We start from the raw sequence: 21687 nt of genomic DNA, 5'->3' as shown, positions 1-21687 counted from the left end.
CACTGATTCGTTGTTCAACTTCCTCTAGTCTTGTACTATGAGTGTCCAGAATCTTTTTAATTTGGTCAACAGTTTCTTTAATTTCCATAAGATCATCCATTTTTTATTTAGTCTTGCAATGTCTTCTTTATGCTCTTCTAGGGTCTTCTTGATTTCCTTCATATCCCGTACTAGGGTCTCATTGTTCATCTTTAGTTCTTTGAGTAGCTGCTCTAGGTGTGTCTCTTCTGGTCTTTTGATTTGGGTGCTTGGGCTTGGGTTATCCATATCGTCTGGTTTTTTTCATATGCTTTATAATTTTCTGTTGTTTTTGGCCTCGTGGCATTTGCTGACCTTGATAGGGTTCTTTTAGGGTTTGTAGACCAGTTGAAGTCCTTATCTCTAATTTATCAGATCTACAGGTTCGTGGAGTACACTTTCTCTAACTAACCAGCAGGTGGCGTCCACGAGACACCTGTTCTCCACAAGCCAGATCTCCCCTGCTTAGCCTTTTTGGTGAGTGGGGGAGTGAGTCTTGTGGGGCCCAATTGGTGTCCCAAGCTTGCGTGTGTAGTTGGTGTTGCCTGCCCTGTATGTGGGGCGTGTTTCTGGGCAGTCGGGGAGGGGGGGTGGCCCTAACAATCAAATCTCCCTGATGATCCTAGAGTTTTAAAGCTACTGCAATAGTCTAATCCTTCAGTTCAGTCCTGCCACAGTTTGTCTCTGCCACTGACCCACAAGTCTTTGGTATTGGCGTATGGCTCCTGAGACTTGCAAGTGGGCCCCTCTTCCAGGCTGTGCACCCCGGGTCCTCTGTTGAGGGATGACTGTGCTATGTCGCAGGTGGGTGCCGTCCCCCCAGGGCAGTTCTGGGCTGCTGGGCTGTGTTGGGAGGCTCCCAGTCTGCTCAAATGATGGCTGAATGGGGCTCTGTTAATTCACACTGCTCCCCCTTCCCAGCTCTGGGACATTCAGCTGAGGTTGCAGGGAAGGCTAATGTCCACGCCCAGTTTTGTGGTGTGTGCCTGTTATTTGAAGCACTTCCGTCACACTGGGTTGTCTGGGGCAGCTCTGGGCTATGGGGCTGGCGATGGGCAGGAGTGTTTCCTGTCCACCAGGATGGTGGCTGTGAGCGGACACCCCCCTTTTCTTGGGAAGTTGTGTTGTTTAGTGAATTTTCTCAGCCACTGGATTATTGCCTTTTGTCTCAGAGCTCTCTTAGTTCTGCTCTTGACTTGACGTGCCCAAATTTCAATTCTTTGAAGCTTTCTGTATTGAGCTTCTTAGAGTAATTGTTTTAGAAAAAGCAAAAAGGATTTAAAAAAAAAAAAAAAAAAAAAACCTAAAAAAAAAAAAACGGCCCTCCTCAGAGATCTAATGGGTTATTGAAATGCTAATAGACAAAGCAACCAGGGCCATTAAGGAAAAGTGCCCAGGGCAGAGAGATCAGCCTTGCTTCGGGATTTGCATATGCGCCTCAAGGCCTGATCTCCGCCCTTCCCCTTTCTGTGTTCACCAGAACTCCAAAAATCCTCTGCTTTTATTTTGGAGTTTTTCGTGTTGTTTTTTTTTCTATGCCTGTCTCCTCTCTGCTGGGCTGGCTGCTCTCAGAGTCTCTGGTGTCTGGCCTCAGTCTATCTATGGTTGGAGTTTGAATCAGTAGAATGAGTTTCCGGTAAGAGCAGCCACTGCAATTCTCCCTTCTCCTTCCTGGAGCTGACAGCCCCTCCTCCCCCGGGACTGAGCCCGGCAGGGAGGGGCGCGGGTCCCCTGGCCGCAAAAACTTACAGATTTCGCTGATCTCAGCAGTTCCACGTTTTCATGAGTGTTGTATGAAGTATGCCCAAAGACAGATTGCTCTGTGGTGTCCAGTCCACGCAGTTCCTGGCTTTTTACCTACTTTCCTGGAGGAGTAACTAAAACATACAGCTCACCAGTCTGCCATCTTGCCCCGCCTCCCACATTCCACCCTCATTTTTGAAAGAGTTTGCTGGATAAGAATTCTTGGGTGGCAGTATTTCGCTTTCGGCACTTTAAATATGTCATCCCACTGTCTTTTTGTCTCCATGGTTTCCAAAGAGAAATCAGCACTTAATCTTATTGAGGCTCCCCTGCATGTCACACATGGCTTATCTCTTGTTGCTCCCATAATTCACTCTTTCTCTTCGGCATTCAACAGTTTGATTATGTCTTGGTGTGGGTCTTTGGGTTTATCCTATTTGGAGTTCATTGAGCTTCTTGGATGTGTAGATTCTTGTCTTTCCTTACATTTGAGAAGTTTTTAGCCATTATTTATTTGAACAGTCTCTCTGTCCCTTTCTCTTTTTTCCACCTAGGAGTCCCATAACGTGTATATTGATATCCCACAGGTTCCTCTGGCTCTGTTCACTTTTCTTTGTTCTTTCTTCCTTCTACTCCTCAGACTGCATAATTTTAATGGTCTTATCTTCAAGTTCTCTGATTCTTTCTTCTTCCAGCTCCAATCTGCTATTGCACCCCTCTAGGGAATTTTTAATTTCTGTAACTGTGGTTTTCAACTTTATTTGGTTTCTTCTGAAAATTTCCATCTCTCCAGTATTTTCTTTGGGTTCATCTCTGGTTTTCCTGATTTCTCATAGTTCTTCATCATATTTTCTTTTTAGCTCTTTGAGCATAATTAGGACCTTATTTAAAACAATTTTTTTTTAATCTAGTGTGTCCCAGGTCTGGTATCTTCTCCTTTGCCTGGGCTATTGCTTCCTGTTTCTTTGTTGAAACCTGAACATTTTGATATTTTAATGTGTTATTTCTAGAATTTAGACTCTGAGGCATCTGTTCCTTAAGCTTGTATCTAACTAGTGTTATGACAGAGTGTTTCCCAAATGCCAGGAGCTACCAAAAAAGAAAGAAAGGAAGGAAATAAGAAAGAAACAAAGGAAGGAAGGAAGGAAGGAAGGAAGAGGAGGTAGGAGGGAGGAAGGAATGAAGTGGGAGGGAGGGAGAGAGAAGGAAGGGAGGAAGGAAAGAACACCTCTAGTCTTTGCAGATTATCCTGTGTGAGTTCTGTCCTTCAGAGCTTATACATACAATGAGTTTAGAGAATATATCGAGACCAAAACAAATCTTGTCTTGGGCAAGCCAGCCCTAGGAATTCCCCCATTTTCAGGGATACAAATATCCCCTCTTCCTTAGGAAACAATTTCCTCACAGTTCTGGGCATTGCACTATAGGTCCCACTGCCAGCAATTCCTTACTCCAGGCAGCTGTGACTTGACTGCTGTCCCACAATGTTCAGTAGCAGAGCTCTGTAAGCCACCTTCTGCATGCAGGGCAAGTTGTGGGACAGCGAGCCTGCGATGAGTATCCTGGTTCAGTCCCCAGGCTGCCACCAGACACTGGGCTGGACATACATGCTCCCAGTATGTGCATAAGGGTCCCTTTGCTTTCTCCAGAACCAGGTCCAGGCTTCCATGCCGGGAGTGTGGGCCAGCTCCATGCCAAGCTGGGGAGGGGTCAGCCAGTGCACCATGAGCTCCTGCCACTTTTAAGTTGCCTTTATCTTGATTCGGCACTCGCCCTATTACTGTAGTCTTTTAACTGTTCCCTGGAGCATTTAGAAAGATGTTTCTGGCTGTTCTTAGTTGTTGTTCAAAGCTCCTATGGGAGGTGGACTCCAAAACCTCATTCCATCATCTTGATCAGGGCAGGGCCTGGCCTGTGTTTTTATGGGCAGGAGCTGCATGTGTTTGTATGGATGTGTTCTGGTTTGCTAATGCTGCTATGATGCATAATACCGGAAATAGATCAGCTTTTATAAAGGGGGTTTATTAAGTTACAAATATACAGTTCTGAGGCCATAAAAGCATCCAAAGTAAAGCATCCAGAAGATGATACCTTCACTGAAGCATGGCTGATGGCATCCGGAACACTTCTGTCAGCTGAGAAGGCATGTGGCTGGCATCTGCTGTTCCTTTGCTTCCAGGTTGCATTTCAAAATGGCTTTCCCCAAAATGTCTCTGGGTCTGTCTTAGCTTCTTCATCTTCTGTGCATCTAAGCGTTGGGGTCCTCTCTTAGCTTTCCCAGAGCAAACTCTGGGCTAGCATCTCCAGACGTCTCCAAGGATCTCCAAGTATTAGCGTCAGTGTCAGCTCTTAGCTTCTCTCCGAAATGTCCCTCTCATCTGCTCTGAGCTCCTTCTGCTTGTGAGCAAGTGGTTAAATCAAGACCCATCCTGAATGGGTGGGGTCAATATCTCCATGGAAATAATTTAATCAAATGTTTCGTCCACAGTTGATTGAGTCACATCTCCATGGAAACATTCAATCAAAAGATTCCAACCTAATCAACACTAATACATCTGCCCCCCACAAGACTGCATTAAAGAATATGGCTTTTGGAGGGACATAATATATCCAACCTGGCAAAGTATGTTAGCTTGTTAACGAGCATGTGTCTGTGTGCCATCAAGCGTGTGGCAGTGTGTGACTCAGTGTGTGTTCTGTGTGGGTGAGCTGGATGACGGGTCCACGACATCCCTCTGGGTACTGGAGGATGGGTGAGAGAGCAGATGAGCTGATTCTGCATTCCCGAGATTGTGAAGATAGGTGTGAGTGTGCATGTGCATGTGTAGGAGGGAGTGTGAGTATATCTGTGTGTGAGCGTGTCTCAAGTGTGTCAATGAAGCTAAGAAGAGTAATCCCATATGAACAGCTGGGACACCCATGGCTGCCAAGGAGGGGGTGATTGCAAGAGTGTGTCTGGGGGCAGAGGAGCCATGAGTGTGTGTGATTCCACAGGAGCATCTGAGTGTGTGGCTGATGTGTGAAACCTGGGTGCTAGGAGTCCCTGTCTGTGCTCCCATTTGTGTTGCTGGCAAGGCCGTAGGGGTGAGGGCTCAGTGGGAGGAGCCTCAGTGGTCCCTCCTATCTGGCTGAGGTCCAATCCGCAGCTGGAGGAGGGGGGTCCACGTGCACCAGACGCCAACTCGGGTGCATCAGGGAGGCTGGACTTGCCTCTGGAGAGGGCTGATGAACAGAAGGGAGCAGATGCACCCCGGTGTCCAAGGCGGCCAGCCCCCCACAACCAAGCCTTGCTTGTCCCCAGATGTCGACGAGTGCCGCGTGCTTGCTCATCTCTGCCCCCGTGGCGAGTGCATCAACAGCCTGGGCTCCTTCCACTGCCACTGCCAGGCTGGGTATGCACCAGATGCCACTGCCATCACCTGCCTGGGTGAGCCCCAGCCCTCGCTCGCCAGCTCCCCGGCCCAGCCAGACCCCTGCCCAGCAGCTGGCCCGTGCCTTCTGTGGGGCCTTTCGGTTAGCAAGACTGGGTTTTCATCGAGAGAGTGGTGCCTGCACCATAAAGAAAATCGAGGAAACAGACAAGAAGTAAAATTGTCCCCAGGTCCTCCCTATTTCCCATTCTGGTTTCCTTTCTCCCGGGACTATGCATATTCTGAGGTTTTCAATTTCACTTGGAATTGCAGGTATTTGTCTAAGTGGTCAGCAAACTACGGCCCTTCACCATATCTGTTAAAAAAATTATTTTTCGGCACATGGCCACGCGTATGTGTTTACTCGTAGCTTCGGTGCCAAGAAGGTGGAGTTCACTAGTTGAAACTGAGACCACATAGCCCGCAAAGCCGACAGTATTTACTGTCCGGCTTTTGATGTTTGCTGACCCCTGGTGTAAGTCTGCACATTCCGGGTGGCTGGGGTCTGGGAAGGAGGCGGACTCCTCCAGGAATGTCTGATCCCCCTTCATGTCACTGTTCCCTCTAGATGTGGACGAGTGCAGCCAGGTCCCCAAGCCGTGCACCTTCCTCTGCAAAAACACAGAGGGCAGCTTCCTGTGCGCCTGTCCCCGCGGCTACCTGCTGGAGGAGGATGGCAGGGCCTGCAGAGGTGACTGCCCGCCCCCCACTCCCGATGGCGTCCCATCCCTGTCCCTCCAGGGCTGCCCCCGGCTTCTCTCCTTCAGACACAACCCTCCGCCCTGCACAGACGCCCTCTGGGAGCCAGGCGCCATCTCCAGGGCCTTTCTCCCACTGTCCCCTCTGTCCGGAGATGGCGGGAGCAGCCCCTGGAAAGCCCTCGGCTCCCACCTGGCCCTGCCCTGAGCTCTTTGGGGACCATCTGTGCCACAGACCTGGATGAGTGTTCCTCCAAGCAGCACAACTGCCAGTTCCTCTGCGTCAACACCGTCGGCGCTTTCACCTGCCGCTGTCCCCCCGGCTTCACCCAGCACCACCAGGCCTGCTTTGGTGAGCGCCAGTTGCAGCTGGTGTAGCAGTGGGCCTGCAAGCCCTGCCTTCACTCATTTGTGCAACAAATGAGGATCAAGCACTCGGTGTTTGCCAGGCAATGGGAGTGTAGGGGTGATTGGAGCAGAGTCCTTGCTTTCTAGTCCTGTTGGTGTCTAGAGCCTTGATCTTCTTTCTCAGGGCAGCTGCCTTCATCCCTGAAATTTCTCTGCTGGGTCTCTCTCCTAGGGCCTCCCCAGAGAGCTCCCGAAAACCTGGGGCCTCACTCAGTCCAAAGGGGATGTTGGTTCAAAAACTAAAGCTGCAAAAGTATCTGTCACTGCCATGTTCTTTTGTGTCTAGTGGCCCCAAGAGAGAACCAGACCTCCCCAAGGGCTGAGCTCAGCCAGGGGTGGTCCCGTTCAGTCCCTGACTAACCCATTCAGTTAGCACCTACTGCGTACCAGGCGGTGTGTCTAGACCAGGCATTGGCAAAGTCCGGCCCCCTACTGCCTTTCATTAATAAAAGTTTATTGGAACAGAGCCACGGCCATTCACTTATGTATTGTCTGTGCTGTAATGGCAGAGTTGAGTAGTTGGAACAGACTTGAACAGCCCAAAAAGTTGAAAATATTTGCAATCTGGCCCTTTACAGCATTTCTACAAGGTAGGAACTGTATGGATGGGGATGGGTCTGTAGAGGGGAAACTGAGGTACAGAGAGGTTCAGGGACTTGCCTGAAGCCGCACAGTGGTTTGGGTGGTAGGCCCAGAGCTGTGGTCCCCGATGTGGATCCTTGAGCCACCAGGCGACCCTGCCCATTCTCTGCCCTCTGCAGACAAGGACGAGTGCTTGGCCTGGCCCGACCCATGTGGTACCCAGGGGCGCTGCCACAATGCCCCAGGTGGCTTCCGCTGTGAGTGCCATCCGGGCTTCACTCCGGACAGTTCAGGCCGTGGCTGCCAAGGTAGCATCGGGTACCGGGGTGGGGCTGAGGAACGGAGAGTGGAGTCTGAGGACCGTGGGGTGAGCCCTTACTCCCCTCTCCCTCTGCCTCTCAGATGTGGATGAGTGCACTGGGCCTCACCGATGCCAGCACGGCTGTCAGAACGAGCTGGGAGGCTACCGCTGTGGCTGCCGCCAGGGCTTCACCCCACACTCCCGGTGGGACCAGTGTGTGGGTGAGTGGCAGGGGCTGGGAGGGAGCCAGGCCCCTGTACTGGAATAATTCCAGAGCAGGAACTGCCGTTCTGCAGGAAGGCCTTGAACTCCCCATTGCTGGGGAGGCTGGGAGTCGGGGGGCTGCAAACCAGGGCTGCAAAGCTGTCATGTCCACTTTGTGGGGCGTGATCCTCAGCAGTGCAGATGGCTGGGAAAATGTGCTGTGATTGATTAGTGATGTCTGCCTCAGGTGTGGGAAGCAGAAGTTGGGCATGTGTGCTGCCTGTCTGCCCCAGCTGTTGCAGAGACCCTCCTTTGGGGGCAAGCCTGCTGTCCCAAGCCTTCCCTGCCTCTCACTTCTCTTTGCTACTCCTAATGATAAGAACAGCCTCGTCCTCTCCCTGTTTCGTTCCTCCCCTGCAGTTTGATTTTCACCCTCTGCCCTTGTCGGGACCTACTCTCCGGCAACCCTCTCCGCCACCTCCCCTCAGCCCTCACCCTCAACCTCTGCTGCTCTGAGCTCGGCTGCTGCCCCTCCTGGACTCTGTCTCCTCCCGCAGCCTCAGTGATGCAGCTGTCCCTGCTCGCCCGTGGCCTCGCTGATGCAGCCTTCCTCTCTCTGTCTTCTCCAGCTGCTCCCCCTGCCCTCGTCTTGGATCCTCAGCTAAGTTCTCCATCTTCCCTCCCCACTCCCTGGGATTGCACAGACTGTTAGCCTCTGCTGTCCGTTCCTCATTCACAGCCCATCACCTCCTCCGTGTACTTAACTCCTTCATTCCTTCAGCCTTTGTTATCTGAGGACCTGCCCTGTGCTCACTGGGCCTCGGGGACCACCCTGCCCAGGTGTTGGGGCTCGTGGGCGGAGGGGAGACAGGCATCAATTAGAGCAGTGGTTTTTAACGGGGGACCTTTCTTGCCCATTAGGGGACTTTTCCAAGTGTCTTGGAGACACTTTTGATTGCCACAACTGGGACGGGGTTTCTTACTGGCATCTGTTGGGAAGAGGCAGGGATGCTGCTAAGTCTCATACAACACCCAGGGTGGTCCCGATAGCAAAGAACTCTCCATCCCCAAATGTCAACACTTCTGAGGCTGAGAAACCTTGTTCTATATCATTCCATGTTTCAGGATTTATGTGAAGTTTTGAGAAGTGCTTCAAGGGAGAACCACAGGGCCAGGGTGGCGGGGTGGGTGGGATGTGAAGGAGCATAAAGGGGAGGCCGTGGAGGGGGGACGGGACGGTGAGCTTGCGGGAGGCTCTGACGGTCGGCCTGGGCTCAGGAAGAGGAGCCAGAGCTGGCCGGGCCCAGTAGGGAGGGGGAGTGCCCCCAGATGGAAGGTGCTGGGTGTGCAAAGTCCACCACCCCCTGCCATCCCCTGTCCTCCCTTCCCTCTTCTGGACCCCAGATGAGAACGAGTGTGTGCTGTCACCCGTGGCCTGCGGCAGCGCCACCTGCCACAACACTCTGGGCAGCTTCCGCTGTGTCTGCCCCTCGGGCTTCGACTTCGACCAGGCCCTGGGGGGCTGCCAGGACGTGGATGAGTGTGCTGTGCGGGGCGGACCCTGTAGCTATGGCTGTGCCAACACCCCTGGCGGCTTCCTCTGCGGCTGCCCCCAAGGCTACTTCCGGGCTGGGCAAGGGTGAGAGGCTCAAGCAGGGCGGACAGGGGCAGGCTGCACACAGGTCTTGTGCACACACTGAGGCCTCAACTGGGAGGAGCTCTCACTGTGTGGACACACAGACTTGCACACACATGTGCACAGAGAGCCAGGACGCGCGACGTCAGCAGCACCCATGTCTGTGCATGTAGTCCCCAACCTGGGAGCACACAGTTTCACACGCCACTACCCTGTAGCCATCCCCACTGTGCTCCTGTCCACCTGCTGTCCACAGAGGTATGTGCCACCTCCTGGTGGATCCATATGCACAAGAATTCACGCAGGCACACTTCCTGGTATGCACACACGTGCACACATGCGCCATCCTCCCTGAGTGCATGCGTGTTCATGTACATGTCATCACTCCTATGTGCACCCCATGCACACGTCCCTGGAAGTCTTAGGCACGTACCCATGCACATTTGCACATTCTGGTGTACACATGTGCACACCCATGCCATCATTCCTCGGTGCCTGCAGGCTCACACCTGTGCCAAGGTAAATCCAGTGATGTACAAATACGTGCACACTCGCTGCACATGGAACCACACTGGCCTGAAGGGGAAGGCACATTTGCACACCAGCATTTGCACCCCACCTCAGCAGCCTGGCTCAGAGTGGTATCCTGGGGGGGATGGTGGTTGGCTGGGAGGTCTGCCCAGGCAGCCCCTGAAGGCCCTGCCTCCCCCACTCTGCCTTAGGCACTGTGTCTCTGGCCTGGGCTTCAGCCCAGGAACCCAGGAGGTGGGAGATGAGGAGGAGCTCCTGTCTCCTGAAGCCTGCTATGAGTGCAAGATCAACGGCCTCTCCCCACGGGACCGGCCACGGCGCAGCGCCAACGGGGACCACCAGGTACCATGGAACTGTGCTGGGCATGGGGTGTGGGCAGTAGGAGGGGGCAGCCAGGGGATGGGAAGGAGGCTGTGGTCCTGCCTGGGCCTCCTGAATTCCCTCAGTCCTGGGATTGCTCTCAGGGACCCTTAGGGGACACAGGCTCCTGAGCAGCCCACCCTCTCCTCCTGGGGTAAATCAGGCAGCCCCCGCATGGACTCTGAGAGGGCTGGGTTGCTTCTAGTGGGGTCCTTCCATGGCACTCCAAATTAGGAGCAATCCTAGGTACCCCCAGCCCTGCCTGCACCCCATTGCCTAGGCACCCAGCCTTACCTGTACCCCTAGTGCCTAGGTACCCCCAACCCATGCCCCAGAGATGTCACCCCTCACCTGGCTGGCAAAGCCCTCCCTGGGAGCCCTTGACCTCTGGATTTAGGGCCAGTAGAGCCCAGAGCACCAGCTTAACAGCCCCTTACTTCTTTCCTCCTTCAGACCCTCTGCTTCTGCCCACTCGTCACCCTGTCCCTGATTCCCCGCCTCCCCTCCCGGCAACAACCCCCATGGGCACCCATCTGGTTCCCAGCCCAGGGCAAGCCCAAGCTCCCTTCCTGCATGACCTTTGGGGAAATGAGTCCTTTATCTCAGGGCCCCAGGAGAGGTAGGTCCCAACCTGGCACACCCTACCCCCTTCTTGGGCCCGTGACACTCCTAGAGCTGTGCTCCAGCCCCCATACCCACCTTGTCTCTAAAAGCTGCAGGAGTCCTCCCCATGTCCCTCAGCCCCGCAGTGACAGCAGAGCGTGCCTGCGGCTCTGTCACCTGCCATCCCTGGCCATTCCAGCCGGGACCCTGACCACCAGGGTTTGCAGGGAGAGTGGTTTTGCTGCAGACTTGGCCTGGTTGCCCTTCAGTCAGAGAGCCGGAGCCCACTGCTCGTTGGTCCTGCCACCATCAACCAGTGGTTCTGAAGGCCAAGCATTTATTAAGCACCTACTGGGTACAGGCACGACTCAATGCATTTTTCTTTCACAAACTCTCAATCCATACGACAACTCTGGGAGGTGTTGATGCCACCGTTAGCCCCATTTTACAAATTGGGAAACTGAGGTTCAGAGAGGTTTGGTCCTAGGCCCAAGTTACAGAACTTGAAAAGAGGAGAGCAGGGATTCTATGGCTACATCATAAGCCTTTTCTTTCACCAGTGGCCTTAGTCTTCACGGCCTGACATCCTAGGCACCCTATGGTTACCATCTTCTGAGGCTATCACTTTCTGTTGTTTCCAAAAAACATTGTCACTTGAGCATGGAAGCCATTATTCCAGGCTCAGCCCCCTGCAGACAGCTCCTGGGACCAAATTCATTCATAGGTTTTACTGAACACATACTATGCCTTGTACACCGTAACAGGTATGGGGGATACAGCAATAAACAAGAAAGACACAAATCCCTACCCTCCTGGGGCTGCTATTCCAGCAGGAGAGGCAGACAATGAGTAAAATGCATAGTATTTCAAAACACATGGAAAATATAATGCACGATAAGTGCTATGGGGAAAAATAAAGCCAGAAGTGAAAAATAAAGCCAGAAGTGGGATGGGGGCTTGCCATATTAGGTTAATTCAATGTGGATTATCTCTTTGTGCTCTTTTTCCCTTCTGTTTCTTTTTTTAACCCCTCTTTTTGCTGGGAAAAACTGCAACTGCATATATGATTCCCTAGTAGCTGTGTCGGTTTTGTAAGCTGTTGGTACTTAATACGGGTGGAGTAGTTCTCAGAGGACAGCTTCTGGGAGGGGCATGAGCAAATCTGGGCCAATGGTCTTTGCCTGCAATACCCCTAATGGCCAGCAGGTGACAGTAAGAGCACACGTCTGAGCCACAGTCCTGGGACGCTCTGAAATCTCCGGAACCCAGGGGCTGGGGAACAGAAATAGCTTTCACTTTAACACAACCTTAAAACACTCCATCTGCATGTAAATTAGCCAAAACAGGACACAGCCCTGCCCAGAGCAAAGGATAAGAAAACACAGATAAACTCCTGTGTGATTGGATACATCACCCAGCCCTGCCATTGAGGCTCACTGTCTTATTCAGGGCCCTGTCCAGCTGCCAGGATCGGGAACGAGCCCAGAGGAGCTCGGATAAAGGGGGGTTTGTCATCTGCACACAAGGGGCTCTCCAGGAGCCCAGATGCAGGAAGTGCAGCCGGCTTCCTGGGAACCGGAAAGCTGTTGGGTGGCTCTTCTCCCTGGCACTCATTCGCTCTCCTCTCTGGGGCAGCCGGATCTTAGGTTTGGTTTCTCTTGGTGGGTCTGCTTCGGCATTCTCTCTGGGGCTGGCTTCTGCTGCAAGGCTCTTGACCGTTACACCAGCCTCCTTGGGCTGCCTCTGAGTGACCTTGGGGATCTGGGGTCTTGTGCCATCTGCTTGACCCCCTCTGGATATCTAAACCAAATCTTCGATTCCCTCGGTCTAGGATGGCAGGGTCTGAGCAAGATCCATCACCTGAGACTAGGAGTCTGGAGTCAGCGTGGGTAAAAGCGGCCACCCGTGTGCCTTTCTTTGCACAGATGTGACAGGCATACTTTTCTAGCAAGACCAGCCTCAGCCTTCCTGCCTCAGTGTCTATACCTTCAGCTAAACCTTTTCTTCAACTTCAGATATTGTCTAAAATCTCCTCTTTGACCCCACCCCCATCCTCAGGCCCACCTTCCCCACTGCATCCCACTTCTCCCTGACCTAGTCTTCCTCCCCAGGTGAGCCTGGCCAGCCTGGACTCAGAGGCCCCGCTGACCTTGGGCTTGAACCTCTCATGCCTGGGCCAGGCTGAGCACATCCTGGAGCTGCGGCCAGCACTGCAGAGTCTGGGCGGCCGGGTCCGCTATGTCATTGCCCGCGGCAACAACCAAGGCTTCTTCCGAATGCATCACCTCCGTGGTCTCAGCTCTCTGCAGCTGGGGCATCGGAGACCAGGTCCTGGAACCTACCAGCTGGAGGTTGTGAGCGTGGCAAGGCCCTGGGGCACCCATTTAGAGGGGTGGCCTGGGTCTGGGGGTCAGGCCTTGCGGCTGAAGGTGCAGCTGCAGCTGCTCTAGTTGAGAGGAGCCCAAACCTCCCTCCTGGCCCAGAACCCTTCTGTAACCCCAAGCAGGGTGACAGCCCCCTCTGCAACCGCACTGCATGGGCACTGCCCAGCTCGGCCTGTTTCCATGGGAGAGTGGGAAACTCCACAGTGTTGTGGGAAACTCTGATGTCACTGCTCGCTGCACACCATGGGGAGACCCTGGTTATGAGCTGTCACCTCAATGGGCCCCAGGGTCCCCATCTCAACCTCCACCCCAGAAATGGGACACTCAGACGCTGGGAAGGATTGATCCCAGCAGCCTGCAGCCATGGCTGATCAGGTCAAACCTCAGAACTCAGGAGAAGTGAAACTCGATGACCTCGGGCGAGCCAGCCCCTGCCTAGTCCTCTGTGTGTGCCTGGGGGACCCCAACACTCAGCTTTTCCTGGAGATGGCTGGAAGTCGCGGCTTGCACCCTCCACCCCCTGCAACCAGGGTCAGGGAGGGGTCCTCACTCACTGTATCTTCTATACTGCACTGTGGCTCGCCCAGGGTGGTCGGCCAGGGGAGACGGGGAGCTGGGGTGGGAGTGGAGCACTTCTCTCAGAGCAGAAGGGCTACGGGGCCCCAAGGCCACCAGAATTGGGGGCACACATTTGCATCCTTGTTTGTCCCACCACCCCCCACCTTGGGAGGCTGGGTAGGGTCCTGAAGATGCTTTTATGTAAGAAACAAAGATAACAGTAAAGTTATTTTGGGTTAAACCTGTCACCTGGCAAGTTCTCTTGGCCTGGCCAGGCAAGGCTCATGCATGGAGCAGCTGGAGGTCCAGCCTAGGCCCTGAGGAGAAAGCTTAGGTGAGAGATGGATGATGGGAAAGACTGGCCACCACTTGGGTTGGGGGACACAATCCCAGTGTGCATTTGAGCTCTGCCGAGTTTGGACCTCAGATTGTTGCAAAGCCAGAGCCGGCTATGAGTGGTGGCCATTGGGCGTCCTCGTGGGTTCACTGACAGTCATAGTGGCTAACACTTCCTGACCCCATGCTGCATGCCTTGTGCCAGTTGGAGTGTTTTATAAGTGTTGGCCCTCACTACAACCCCAGGAAATAGAGACGGTTATTCTCATCCCTGTTTCACAGATGGGAAAACTGAGGCTCAGAAAGATTGACACTTGCCCAAGCCACACCAGCTTGTAGGTGGCAGAGCCAGGTTCAAAGTCAGGCAGTTGTGCCAGCGTCCATACTGTTAACTACTGTGCCATCCCACCTGGCTGTTTTGGGTCAGATCTACCGAATATCCTTTTACAAAGTCTGTATGCTAATGGCCGGATACTCTTAACATTAACAGCTAACAGTGACTGTGTATTGTGTGTGTGCGTGTCAAAGCACATTTAGTGTCAATAAATCCCCTATGAGATGGGCACTGTGTCATCATCCCCATTTGATAGAGGGAAACCGAGGCTTAGACATACTGTGTGGTGGGGCCTGACGTCTCTCATGTTTCTCTGAGTCTACACCCTGGCCCCAAACTGCCTCTTGTAGAGACGGTGCACAGGGTTTTCATCCAGAACTCTGTCATTATGGAAACTGCAGCATATGAGGCCCTCAGTCAGGTGAGTGTCCCCAGGGGGTCCCTGATGCATAGATCTGCCCCGCCCGCAGCGCTGTTGCTGGTGCCTGGCCACGAGCCCTCTGCGCAGAGCTGGCAGAGGGCAGTTCTGTCCATCAGCGGGCCTCACCACGGCCCTGGCATCCAGGCAGAGTGAGCCTGGCAACCCCGATTGCACAGATGCAAAAAAAGAGGCCCTGGAAGAGTGAGCAAATTTGCCCACAGCCACCATCTGGGACGTGCAGGAGGCAACGTCTTTGATGGATGGGGAACAGATCTTGAGGCAGCATTGGTGGGGTGGGGCTGAGGATCATGTGGGATCCACCACATCTCAGCAGAGTGGGGCAGCAACCAGCACCCCAACATGAAATGGGACAAGGACAGAAAAGATTTCTACCCAAAAGTTTATTTAAAAGTTATGGGAAAGCACAGCCTGGGAGGGGGTCCTTGTACAAACGGGAGATTTTTAAGGACCCAGAGGGATGCGGGCAGCTGTGGTCCAGGGTGGGTAGCTGAGGCTGCTGGGGGGTGACTCAGGAGTCTTCTCTATAAAATCCATTCCCCAGAGGCAACTCTGGTCCCTGGATCAGGGGAGGAGCTTCAAACCAGGGCAGGTCCCTTCTTCTAGCCACCCACGGGGCAGGAGGTGGCAGGGTAGAGGACAGGAACTACGCAGGTGCTGGGATTGAGATTTGGCCTTGAAGGATGGGGAGGGACTGGGACAACCAGGACCACAGGGCGTTGCTCGTGCCAGAGAAAGTTCTGTGCCTCTTGTGCTCACTGGTTCAGGAGATGGCGGGGGTCATAGTCCTGCAGGAGAGAAAGGAGAGAAGGGCTCGTGATGGGGGCTGGAATGGAGCGGGGAGCCCTGCAGCTCTTGATCTCCCATCTGTCTTTTCATTTCAGCACTTGCCAAGGCCCCTGTGGGCTGGGCGACTTGGTCAGGGTGGGGGGCACCTACCAAAGGCCCTCCCAGGTGAACCTGCGGGGCTGACCACAGCAGCCGGCCCTCCTTGGTCCCAGAGACAAATGCCCTGACCCAGTCTGTGCTGAAAAAAGGCCCTGATCCCCCAGGAGAGATAATGGGTGCATGGAGGGACCCATGATCCAGACTCCTTGCCTGGATTAGCTAAGGCAGAAGGGAGGAGTTCCTCTTGCTGCTTTTGCTGGGGCCATTATACTTGAAGAATGGAAGCCTGGAGGTTTCAGAAGTCAACTTCTTCTGCCCCAAGTGAGAGCCTGTCCAAGAGATAGAGAGCTATGTAAGAGCTCTGCCAATGCCTTTGAGCCCCTGGAACCAGCCAGACCTGAAACTGATGCACCAGTTATTTCAGCCAATGCATTCCCCGTTCGAGTCTCCATCTCTGGCTGAAAGACTGGACAATTCGTCAGTTGGTTATTTGCTCAGCCCCTGCCCCACACCAGCAGCTAGCCCCCTTAGGGGCAGGAGCAGCTGTCAGGACGCCAGGCTCCAATTCCCTCCCCCAGGGGCTGAAGCACAGGGGCCTGCAGACAGGGAGGCTGTGGTCTCATCTACCCTGCAAGGTCTTCCAGCTGTTCTTGGGGACCTTTGAGGAGATCTTGCTCCGTGCATCCAGGCGCCTCATCCCATTCCGCACCCACATGTCCTGTGGATTCCCGCACACCATCTTATGTCTCCGGGGGAAGAAGAAACTGGTGGGTGGAGATGGGGTGCCCAGGTTAGTGTGGAAGGGGGAAATGGGGAGTGAAATTGTGTGTGAGCCCCTCCCCGCCCCCCGTAGCCCCCCAGGCCCCACTCACATCACAGCAGGCAGGTTGCAGCTCCCGCTCACCTCCTGGCGTGTGTAGCCCTGGGCATGCCGGAGCACAGCCCACCGAGCGTGGGGGTGGTAGGCCAGGCAGCAGTCTTCGGAGGGGCCTGCAACCAGCCCACACGTGTGCATTGTGTGCCTGTCTGTGTGTGCACCTCTGTGCACACTTTGCAAGGCAGCTGTCACTCACAAGGCCATAGGCGTGATACTGATGCACACAGGTGCGCATCCCCACAGGTACGTACCATGACCCTCCCAGGCCCTCCGACGCTATGGAAGCAGCCAGGCTGGTCCTTGACCTAGGGGCAGCTGGCAGGAGTTAGAAAGGGCCCTCTGGCCCTGGGGTAGGAATGGCCCAATGAATGGGAGACGGGGCCTCTTCTGGTCCCCCCCCCCCATTCCCTAAAATGAGCAGGTCTGGTTGGCTGCTCCTAAAGTCCCCTGCTTCTGCGCCAGCCTGTCCCTTCCCACAAACACCATGACAACTCCAATCACCCCGCCAGAAACCAGGAGTTCCAGGCTTATTTCTCTATTTGTCTTCCTAAATCGTTTAAAAAGCCCCCACTTGACGCCAAGCGTCTAGACAAACACGAGGGTGGATGGGAAGTTCTGTTGCCTTTGGGGAGCTCACAGCCTCTGGGGAAACAGGGAAATTGATCCCAGCTGGGAGAGGGAAGCACATGGGCTGGAGCTGCCTGGAGGAGGAGGAGAAGGTGAGGCTGGAGGGGTCAGGGAGGATGGGAAGTTGGGATAAGCATGGGATGTGCTGATGGGGGTGGGGGGCAGAAGCAAGCTTCTCGGCTTGAGCGTCTCGCTCTTCTGCAGTCCCCTCTCTGCCCGACCCTCGCCCCTACACGAGTCTGAGTCCTCGTGTAGCCCAGTGGAGTGGTGATGGGGTGAAGGGGAGACTGAGCTTTCCCAGCATCCGCTGACCTCGGCCCCAGAGGTTGAGGGGCAGTGGATTCAGACCGTGGGCTGCAGGGCCCAGCAGGCAGTTCTCAGGGCTGGGGGCCCCTTTCCCCCTGGATCAAAGGGCCAGGGTTGGGCCTGCCTCCTGGAATCTGCTTTTGATAGTGGGACATGGGAACAAAGCCAGGTTTCTTCCCGGGCAAAGGCTAAGTGCAGCCAGGGGCAGGGCTTGGGCCTCTTGGACCCAGGGGAGAGGGAAGAGATGGGGGTGGGGTGGGGGGTGGTGCAGGTGGGCGGGGGGGGGCCTCAGTTTGAGCCAGGAGCCCTGCTTTGCTGGCTGCGGGGACTCAGAGGCCTCCGTGGACCCACAGGGATGAAGGATCATGACTTCATGGACGCTGGACGCTGCCCATGCAGAACCAGCCTATGTGTTCCCTCAAGCCCTCCAGTCCCTGCTATGGGGGGAAGGCTTCCCATGCATGGAGACATGGAATCAGATATATTGTTATTACCAATGGTTGTTGTTGCCTGGCATTGGGCAAAGAGTTTTACAGGCATTAGCTCCTTCGATCCTCATGTCCGGTCTCTGCAGTGGGAATCAGGGATTCCCTCTTTGCAGAGAAGGAAACTGAGGCTTGTAAAGTTTGAGTCACAACTCTCTGCTGGGACCGCACAGGCAGCCGGGGAAAAGCTGGGGTTGGAGTCCCTGTGGTTGCTCCCTAGAGCTGTGCTCTTTCATCCCACCCTGGTTCTGGGTCAGGACATTGCAACGTGCTCCTGGAGACCTCCTTCTAGAAGCCACCGCCCCTGCTTCCCTAGGCCAGCTGGATTCTCGGGGGGTGGGGGGGAACCCTGGTTCATGGATTGTAGAGCCAATATGGGGTGCTGGAATAAGGGACAGGGGACCCTGTGCCTCTCAGGGAGCTCGCCTGCCCCTGCCTTCTCCAGGCAGACTCCCCAGGTGCCAGGAGCTCCCTTCTGCATCCCAGAGAGAGGAGCTCTTGGAGAATTCAATGTGGGGGTGTGATCAGCAGAGCACCTTGGGAGAAGGGAGGGGTGGGATTGTTGGGAGTCTGGGGACTCCAGAGGGCTGGGGCGGGCAGGGCCCAGACAGTACCTTGGGAGTGGACAACAGGGGCCCAGGCCCCCACAAAGCAAGCCACCAGGCAGGCCAGGAGCAAAGGGTTCATGGCGTAGTGTGGTCCTCTTCCCTGAGCACCTGGAGGGATGGTGGGGTCACCTAGGGAGTTGGGGGTGGGGAGAGTGAGAACCTGAGGTGCATAGCCGCTGGCACTGGAAGCACCCCCATCTCCAGCCAGGCCCCAGGGCCCTCAGGAAGGGAGGCAGGTGGCACAGGCTGCGGACAAGCCATGCTGGAGAGACCAGCTGCCGGTCTCAGCTATGGTCAGGGGAGCGACTCACCAAAGCCTGCTGGACCCAGTCCCGGAGCCGGTGCCCGCTGCCCCGTCTGCCGGGGTATCCGCCAAGCTCTCCTGCCTGCTGGAGCTTCAGCCTTTATAGGTGGAGCCCCACCCTGCTGCCATCTGCCCTCCCTCCACCCTCCCTCCTTCTCCCCACCCACTCTCTACCCTGGATGCATCTCCCTGTCCCTTCGCTCAGCTCCCTGTTTCTCTTTCTTGCTCCTCTCCCAGGTGGCACCTCAGTCACTAGGGTGACTGAGGACAAGAGGCCCAGAAGCAAAGAGATAGTGGGGCAGAAAGAACTCCCTCCACTGACCACTGGGATGAGGCAGGCAGGGGGTGGCTTCCTTGATGATGAGACGAGCACAGACACAGATGGATGGACAGAGCTCTGAGCCCAACCGGGCTGCCCTGTGACTGCCATCCCCACCCCCAACCTGGGGCTCTTGTCTGGCACCCCTGCTCTCCCACCCAGGGGCCCATCTCCTCCCTTCTCCCATCCCCACTCCTGCTGCACAGGGCGCAGCCTCCTAGTGGACAGACGACAGGCTGCCTAGAGCCCGGAGGCGCCGTCAGCCCTGCTCCCCACTCCTGGCCACCCATTCCTGGGGGCCCTGGACTTCACCCCAGTCCTCTCTTTCCACGCAACGGGCTCACTTATCACCTCACAGAATTGCAGTGCCCTGGTTTTCAGAACAGGCAAATCCATAGAAACAGAAAGTGAATTAGCAGTTGCTAGGGCCTCCCAGAAGGAGGGTGGAATAAGGTGGAATAAAGGGCTCAGGGTTTCTTTTGGGGGTGATGGAAATGTTCCGAAATTAGATAGTGCTGATGGTGGCACAACTCTGTGCAGATGCGAAAATCCACGGAAAGGTAAACTTTAAATGGGTGAATTGGATGGCATGTGGATGATAGCTCAATAAAGCTGTTACTAAAAAAAAACAACAGAGATGGGTTGGGAAGAAAAGCACGGAGCCCCAGGTAACCATGCCGGCAGGAAGCGAAGCACAACCCATCCAGAAGGCAGACTAGATGTCAGTGATGGTAACAAGATATTGGGAATATATTTAATACTATTGAATTGTACACCGGAATGTGGTTAGAACGGGAAATGTGCTTTATATCGGTTATTGCAATACAAAGTTAAAAAAAAAAATCTGAAAGGCATTTGCTTTTTACCTGGGTCAGGGTGACCCACCTGGAACAGGTGCGCCGGCTACCTGACGATGGAGTGGCTGGGCTTGTCAGCGGAGGCGCAGGGGGTGATGGTGGTGTGGCGGGGTGGGGACGACCGGCGCGGCCCGGTGGGCGGGACTTAGAGCCGGGGGCGGAGCTTACGGGCTCCGCCCCGCCCCCCTGCGCCTCTCAGTCTCTCGGCAGTAGCCGTGGCAGCTCCCGGGCTCGGGGTGGGCCGGGACGCGGGTCCGCGTGGCTGCAGGCGTGGGGACGCGGCGTGGCGGGCCAGGGCCAGCCTCCCCGCTACGGCCCAGTGAGCCCTGCCTGTCCCGCCGGCGGGTAGCGGCCGAGACTTGTCGTTACCCAGACTTATTGGAGACCACCCGCCCCTTATTGTCCGCCCCACCTGCAGCCTTAAGGAGGAGGAAGGGTCTGAGCGAGGGGGCCTCTCGAGCGACCAGGACGCGGGGCGATGGGGTGGGAGGGGGATCTCTGTACCCGACAGTGACTTGTACTGGCTCTTGGACCCGGCTGGCCACCCAGCAAGCTGAGAATGAGGAGCAGATATTTTTGGTCTGGGCCAAACTGGATGAGACTGAGGCCTCTTCAGTTCCTACAGCCCTGGAAGTTTTGAGGTCAAGCTGCTACCAGTTGGGGACCTTCTATCCGCATCTGCAAAATAGCCTTGGATGGAAGATGCAAGCCACCCCCACACCCAGTCACCTCTCTGATGCCCTGGGGAAGGGAGAGCGGAGGGGGGTCCTCCAGCCAGTAGCTCAGTCAGGCTCAAGGACTGACCACAGCCTAGGGCCTGCCGTGCCCAGGTGCAGTCCGAGGCTGTTCACACCTGGTAGTGAGAGCAGTGGGAGCTCAGCTCTAGGTGCTCAGCTCTGATGTGGAGGCAGCAGCCCTCAGGAGAGTTTGGTCTCGTGGGTGCACTCAGAAAGCACAACGAGCAAGGGGGCTCTGCGGGGAAATACGAAATGCTCCCTTTGGAGTGAACTCCTCGCAAGGGTGCACTCATTCATCTTTGTAGAAGGACCCTGCCAGGTGCACAACATTGGCCCACATTACAGATGAAGAGATGGAGGGTCAGGGAGGCCAGACAATTATTTATTTGGCTAGGAAAACCTGATTTTTATTTCTTAAATACTGTGAGGAAAGAGGTGGGGGATGGTCCTCCATTGGGGAAGGAGGTCCCCGGGGAGTGCTGCAGGCTGATGTTGGGGTCCTTCTGCAGTCAGCCCTCCTGAACTGATGCCTCCAGGTCTGGGGCAGCTCAGTCTTGGGTCGGGCTCTGAGCTCCATCATCTTGTATCCTGTGGTGGTCAGGCGAGGCCCCAGGTGCCCTGACCGCTGGGCCTGGACTCCTGTCGTACCAAGCTGCCTCTTTCTCGGGCCCAGATGCCCAGTGGTTGCTGGGCAACTGGAAGAGGGGAGGAAGTGTGTGTGTGTGTGTGTGTGTGTGTGTGTGTGGTGGTGGTGATGGTGGTGGGGGTTCCAGGATGCTTTGCAAAGTCTCTGGCCGGGCTTTTGGGGACTGAGTTAGGGGCTATTCTGTGTGGCCTCTTTCGTGGCCTTCAGGGTTCTGGCCATGAGCGGCTTCCCTCATCAGGCAGACCAAAGGCCGCTGTGTTTCAGGGAGCGCCTGTAACAGTGAGCTGTGTGGGGGTGCTGTGGCCCTCCAGACGGGTTTGAGATACCAGCAGTGCGGCAGCAATATCTCCCTGAGGCACTGGGTGGAGGGGGGACAGGGGTGGCCTTGGCCTCAGTCCTTGAGCTGCTGCTGCTGCCCCTGGGCATATGGGAGCTGGACTGGGCGCCAGCTGGGAACAGTGAGTTCCTGGTGCCAGCCCTGCCAGCCT

At 55.2% G+C, this 21687-nt stretch overlaps 2 protein-coding genes across 3 annotated transcripts in view; one reads left to right on the top strand and one right to left on the bottom strand.

Annotated features, from left to right (window-relative positions):
• Positions 1 to 14326, top strand: part of FBN3 (fibrillin 3) — a 77321-nt gene extending 62995 nt beyond the window's left edge. The window contains exons 57-64 of the mRNA XM_037824424.1: positions 5063 to 5188; positions 5740 to 5862; positions 6105 to 6221; positions 7039 to 7167; positions 7262 to 7381; positions 8769 to 9003; positions 9723 to 9873; positions 12606 to 14326. Coding sequence (XP_037680352.1) covers positions 5063 to 5188; positions 5740 to 5862; positions 6105 to 6221; positions 7039 to 7167; positions 7262 to 7381; positions 8769 to 9003; positions 9723 to 9873; positions 12606 to 12944 — 1340 coding nt within the window. The 3' untranslated portion in view covers positions 12945 to 14326. The remainder of the gene's footprint in view (positions 1 to 5062; positions 5189 to 5739; positions 5863 to 6104; positions 6222 to 7038; positions 7168 to 7261; positions 7382 to 8768; positions 9004 to 9722; positions 9874 to 12605) is intronic.
• Positions 14327 to 14948: 622 nt separating this feature from the next.
• CCL25 (C-C motif chemokine ligand 25) lies at positions 14949 to 18747 on the bottom strand. Of its 2 annotated transcripts, none has more exons than XM_037824494.1 (6): positions 18648 to 18747; positions 18343 to 18465; positions 16306 to 16423; positions 16061 to 16197; positions 15644 to 15762; positions 14949 to 15333 (listed from the first exon to the last, which is right to left on the bottom strand). In XM_037824494.1, the coding sequence occupies exons 2-5, from the start codon at positions 18413 to 18415 to the stop codon at positions 15653 to 15655; spliced, it is 438 nt and encodes a 145-aa protein (XP_037680422.1). In that variant the 5' UTR covers positions 18416 to 18465; positions 18648 to 18747; the 3' UTR covers positions 14949 to 15333; positions 15644 to 15652. The 2 variants fall into 2 exon arrangements, with proteins under 2 accessions (XP_037680422.1, XP_037680423.1); XM_037824495.1 differs by having other exon boundaries at positions 18343 to 18444; positions 18648 to 18677.
• Between the last annotated feature and the right edge of the window lie 2940 nt (positions 18748 to 21687).

Source organism: Choloepus didactylus (assembly GCF_015220235.1).
Source record: "Choloepus didactylus isolate mChoDid1 chromosome 25 unlocalized genomic scaffold, mChoDid1.pri SUPER_25_unloc2, whole genome shotgun sequence".
Classification (NCBI taxonomy): domain Eukaryota; kingdom Metazoa; phylum Chordata; class Mammalia; order Pilosa; family Megalonychidae; genus Choloepus; species Choloepus didactylus.
Note: the sequence above shows the minus strand (reverse complement) of the source record. Positions and strands in the feature narration are given on the sequence as shown.

What these genes read in the sequence shown, in the direction of transcription:
- CCL25 (XM_037824494.1), bottom strand. Translation starts at nt 18,415, where the DNA reads ATGAACCCTTTGCTCCTGGCCTGCCTGGTGGCTTGCTTTGTGGGGGCC. An exon ending in CCCTGTTGTCCACTCCCAAG is followed by an intron (nt 16,424 to 18,342) that starts GTACTGTCTGGG and finishes GGCTGGTTGCAG; the next exon opens with GCCCCTCCGAAGACTGCTGC. An exon ending in TGCAACCTGCCTGCTGTGAT is followed by an intron (nt 16,198 to 16,305) that starts GTGAGTGGGGCC and finishes TCCACCCACCAG; the next exon opens with TTTCTTCTTCCCCCGGAGAC.